The sequence below is a fragment of the Sebastes umbrosus genome, chromosome 10 (assembly GCF_015220745.1).
Source record: "Sebastes umbrosus isolate fSebUmb1 chromosome 10, fSebUmb1.pri, whole genome shotgun sequence".
Taxonomy (NCBI): Eukaryota; Metazoa; Chordata; class Actinopteri; order Perciformes; family Sebastidae; genus Sebastes; species Sebastes umbrosus.
Window position 1 is genome coordinate 7,916,111 of NC_051278.1, and position 5,426 is coordinate 7,921,536.

At 31.1% G+C, this 5,426-nt stretch overlaps 1 protein-coding gene across 2 annotated transcripts; it reads left to right on the forward strand.

The window, feature by feature from the left end:
* The first annotated feature begins 2,821 nt into the window (after positions 1-2,821).
* On the forward strand, positions 2,822-5,054 carry sdhaf4 (succinate dehydrogenase complex assembly factor 4). Of its 2 annotated transcripts, none has more exons than XM_037782076.1 (3): positions 2,822-3,050; positions 3,318-3,442; positions 4,449-5,054. In XM_037782076.1, exons 1-3 carry the CDS (start codon positions 2,854-2,856, stop codon positions 4,556-4,558), a joined length of 432 nt encoding a protein of 143 aa, XP_037638004.1. In that variant the 5' UTR covers positions 2,822-2,853; the 3' UTR covers positions 4,559-5,054. The 2 variants fall into 2 exon arrangements, with proteins under 2 accessions (XP_037638004.1, XP_037638005.1); XM_037782077.1 differs by having other exon boundaries at positions 2,822-3,049; positions 3,329-3,442.
* Positions 5,055-5,426: the final 372 nt, after the last annotated feature.

Consider the following 5,426-nt stretch of genomic DNA (forward strand, 5'->3'; position numbering starts at 1 on the left):
TTTTCGGGGCCAGTGTGCCTCACTTGTTCTGCAATACTGAAAATGGCCACTACACCAAAATCGCCTCACAGCCCAGCGCTGCTCTTATGTACACCAAATGACCAAAAGTATGTGAATAATCTGAAGAATCATTATAGTGTGTGATAAAATAATCTCACAAGCTCTTTCCAAGCTTTCAGCATATCACATTTCCTCACTTTATACTACAGCTCTTGTGTAATCCTGGACTGTCTAAGTGCTCCTCTCATTTCTTATTCATTTCACACAAGCAAAGCAAACCACATTACACAAGTTGCTCGGTCTCTAATTTTAAATAAATCAAAATGTCTTGTGTGCTCCATGAAATAATTTCCTGTTAATTGCATCTGTATTGTAACAGCAGAGCGAGTTTGATGAGGCTACAAGCAGACAGTATGGAGGAGTCGTTCCAGTTCAGACTTGTAGGAACAGTGTGACACATTTGCTGCCAAATGAGTGGATTTTCTCTATCACTGCCGCACTCATAGATTCAACAATAAATATACAATAAACGTTTAAATCATTTCGGCCCCCCTTAAACGCTGACCCACAGGACCGTAGCTACCACTGAGGACAGCGAGGTCATGTATTTGGGGGCATGTGGGGGTTTCAGCAACATGTTACTGGTGTAATTCAGGTGCTGGGATCCTTTGACAATATCTGAATTAGGCTACCATCCATCCAGATGACAACAGATGAAAAATAGCCTTTTGGCTAATTCTTATTAGTTTGCACTGTCCCTTCTTAAATTAAAAAAAATTTGAAAAAAGATGCTGCACTGAAATTATAGAGTTGTGTAAAATCAATAAACAGATTTGAGAAAGAGATTGATATCTATTTGAACAATTAATTATACCTCCCTAAATGATGAATTATTCTTTCAAAAATAAAAATATTTCCAGTTACTGTTCAAGAAAGGTATGTGAAAATGATTAAAAGCAATGCAAAACTAAAGCTTACGGGTCATTTTTTGTAACCAATCCAGGCAAAATTTACAATCCTTTATAATCCCTAAAAAACCCAAGTATTTATGCAGGAACTGACAAACTCAAACAAAAGTTATCAAGCAAATTGGAGGAAAAGCATAAATTAGGCTAATACATTCAAACTATTACTGTCTTCACATCACTAATTATAATACAAGTACATGCCAGGTTTCTACATAGGAAGCTATATTTAATGAAGTGTTGATGGTAAAGCTGAAAATATAAAAAGAAAAAAAAAAAAGAAACATCACAATGGGGCCTAAATAATACTGTACAGTTATATAGTGCTTTGTTTCTGGGCTAAACCTCAGCTTTACCCTTTAATTTAAAAAATGTGATGAGTCTTTGTTGACCTTTAATAATTACTGACTAGAATAATTACCATATATTGAGTCACTAATCACTGATTCACATCATTCATAGGCAGGTAAATGAGGAGGAGACACACATGGACTTTTTTTATAATTTATTTATAGTAGGGCCTATTAAATGTATTTGCTAAAAGTGAAATGATTCACAACAAAAAGCTGCAGCTTCAATTGTATATTTTACTGTATTTCTAAATAATTTTTGTCTTTTAAAAATATGCTATAGTGTATTATGTATCATGTCAGTCAGATGGTTTTATATATATATATATATATATATTTATTTTTTAATATTTTTTTACACATATATATATATATTTTTTAATATTTTTTACATATATATATTTTTATATATATATATATATTTTTACATATATATATTTATATTGTTTACATGTATATATATATGTTAATATTTTTAATATATATATATATATTTTAGATTTTTTGACATATATATAGATTTTTTTTAGATTTTTTACATATATATAGATTTTTTTATATATATATATATTTTTACATATATATATATTTATATTGTTTACATGTATATATACATGTTAATATTTTTAATATATATATATAGATTTTAGATTTTTTGACATATATATAGATTTTTTTTAGATTTTTTACATATATATATTTTTTTTTATATATATATATATTTATATTGTTTACATGTATATATATATGTTAATATTTTTAATATATATATATAGATTTTAGATTTTTTGACATATATATATATTTTTTTTAGATTTTTTACATATATATATATTTTTTTTATATATATATATATATTTTTACATATATATATATTTATATTGTTTACATATATATATACATGTTAATATTTTTAATATATATATATAGATTTTAGATTTTTTGACATATATATAGATTTTTTTTAGATTTTTTACATATATATATTTTTTTTTATATATATATATATTTTTACATATATATATTTATATTGTTTACATATATATATACATGTTAATATTTTTAATATATATATATAGATTTTAGATTTTTTGACATATATATAGATTTTTTTTAGATTTTTTACATATATATATATTTTTTTATATATATATATATTTTTACATATATATATATATTTATGTTGTTTACATATATATATACATGTTAATATTTTTAATATATATATATAGATTTTAGATTTTTTGACATATATATAGATTTTTTTAGATTTTTTACATATATATATTTTTTTTTATATATATATATATATTTTTACATATATATATATATATTTATATTGTTTACATGTATATATATATGTTAATATTTTTAATATATATATAGATTTTATATTTTTTTTACATATATATAGTTTTTTTTATATTTTTTACATATATATATAAAACTGTACATATATATATATAGTGCTTTGTCTCCCTCTACTGGCTTCTACTAAACATCAGCACCAGCTTATCACCTATATCCGTCGCTAGGTGATGATGACATTTGCGTCATTGAAGCGCGACGGACAACAACAACAACACAGCGTGTTGTGTAAGTGTCCGAGCAGCGAGAACATCATTATAAAGACATTTATCTCCTACACCGAGGACATGTCTCTCCTGCGGTTCTGTTCAACAGTCAACAGACATGTTGTGTCCAAGAGTTTATCTGTGGAGTCTGTGTTTACAGGTCAGTGTGTGCTAAAAACTACATCACAAACCTGCTGGTTTAACATGTTAAAACATGTTTTAACATGTTTTATACATGTTTTATACATGTTTTATACGTCCTACAGCAGGATTTAAAGGCTATGATATATTGGCTTAACTTGGACATTCACCAAAGTTACGCTTGGCTGCATTAGTTTAGGTTAAATGAGAGCTGGAGGTCAATAATGTGTGTTATGAATGATCCTACATTGTGCTGGCTGCAGACAGATGTATATTAATCCTGGTGTGTCTGGTTCAGGGTGTTCCCGGGCAGCCAGCGGAGCGGTGAAGGACAAGGAGCCGCTGAAGAAGGCTAAAACCCCGCAGGGCCGGTTCGACACCCCCGAGGAGGCGAGCAAAGCTGCTCTGCAAAGTGAGAATTATGCATTATTATGACTGTCTGTCTTTGATTTGGGCTCAAAGTTGCACTCAGTGATCAGTGAGAGGTGTGTCCTGTTATTTTTAGGCACTTTTAATACAATTCTCAGTCTGTATTGTTTTTGTTTTTTTTCCTTTTTAACAATCATACCTATTTAAAAGGCTTATTTTTTGACAAATTCAGTGTTTTCTTCTCCCTGACACTTGGCCATTGTTCTATTAGCTCTTTGGTTGTTTTAAATGTGCACTTTTCTAATGCAGGACGAGGCTGTTCAGCAGAGAGAGAACGTTCAATGAATATCACTTGTGTTCAAGTCTTCACTGCATTTATCTTGTCCATGTCTTAAATAATAATCCAAACTTTAAAAAGAACATTTAGATTTCTCAAGATTCAAGATGTTTATTGTCACGCCGGTTATACAAGTACAATCGTGTGAAATGCTTTTTGCTGGGAAGCTCCATTAAAAATAATAATTTATATTACAATTATAAAAGGAAATACTTTGTACAAGGCATATTAAGAACATAAACAGGCATATTAAAAACATATACAGTATATACAGTATAAGATATATGATTGAGGTATTGCACTTGCTTATTGCACTTTTTGTGTGAGAAGTAGTCGTATGAATTATCTATTTAGAGGTCCGATGGCCTCGGGGGGGAAAAAACAGTTCCTCAGTCTGCTGGTGAGAGTCCTGGGTGTCCTGTATCTTCTACCAGAGGATAGGAGGGAGAACAGGCTGTTGTGGGGGTGTGTGTTGTCCTTAATGACCCTCAGGGACTTCCTGAGGCACCGCTGGGTGTACAGCTCCTGCAGGCCGGGCAGCTCGCACCTGGTGATATGTTTCTTCCCAGAAATTAATGAAATGTTGGGAACCAGTGAGCTAGGTGGACCTGATAAATTAAACACTGTGTGTGCTGTATGCTTTGAAGTAAAGCAGTTGTGGGAGGAAATCAGGGTCTTTTAAACTTTAAACTGTTCACTTGTTGTCCTCCAGAGTACCCCGACGATGTGAACCCTGCCACCAAGGAGAAGGGAGGTCCTCGGGGTCCAGAGCCCACCCGCTACGGAGACTGGGAGAGAAAGGGCCGCTGCGTCGACTTCTAGCTCAATACTCATAACGGTTATTTATCACACCTGTGTTATGGAGAAGTAATAGTCAGTCAGTGGCACTTTAACTAGGTGTAAGTGTATACTGGCTGACAAAGGATGTAAAAATTAAAAACAAATGTCATGAAATATGATAATATGTGAAGCTCCAAGACACATTGTACATTGGTGTTGTCTGACTATATAAGGAATGTATCAGTTAAAATAATAAGTTAGTCATTTTAAAACAGCATCTGATTTTTTTTTAATTTTTTTTTTTCCAGAAGGAACCTGTTTTCCAAGTAATAATTGCATGTCTTTATGCTCAACATGTGATCACACTAGGATGACACTAGAGACACTTCTGCTGCCTCATATGCATACAGTTTTTAAACAGGATTCTTAGGAATCCTCCTAATGGGATCTGTGGGTGCAGTCTGGTTCGGATGGATCATATGTGATTCCTGTTTGTGTTGTTCCAAAGAAAAATAAAAAAGTCCTTTTATTTATAGGAGTTCTGTCACTGTGTTTTATTATCCTATCATCATTAGTACCATTCATTGTAGTAGCTGTGGCAGTATTGGTAGTGGTAGTATTTGCAGAAGTTCTTGCTACGAGATACATTATATTTAATTATATAATATCACTATATATTATTGTATATATTGTTTTGTGATTGCAAGAGAAAATCGGGTATTTGTGGAACAGTTATTGAAACGACTGACTTATGTAGCCTATCTATGCTTAACCATAAGCACACTCTGCTTTACACTAAGTTTGAAATTCTAAAACACACTTTTTGCAAAAAAAGAAATTACAGTTATCTACAAACCTAAAAGCCTGTGTGTGTTGTTTGCTAAACACTGCCATTAAAATACCTCACTCA

Excerpts from the sequence above, each read along its gene's own strand:
- sdhaf4 (XM_037782076.1), top strand. The coding sequence starts at position 2,854 with ATGATGACATTTGCGTCATTGAAGCGCGACGGACAACAACAACAACAC. Across the intron at positions 3,051-3,317 it reads GTGGAGTCTGTGTTTACAGG|GTCTGGTTCAGGGTGTTCCC; the intron begins TCAGTGTGTGCT and ends TAATCCTGGTGT. Across the intron at positions 3,443-4,448 it reads GAGCAAAGCTGCTCTGCAAA|AGTACCCCGACGATGTGAAC; the intron begins GTGAGAATTATG and ends GTTGTCCTCCAG.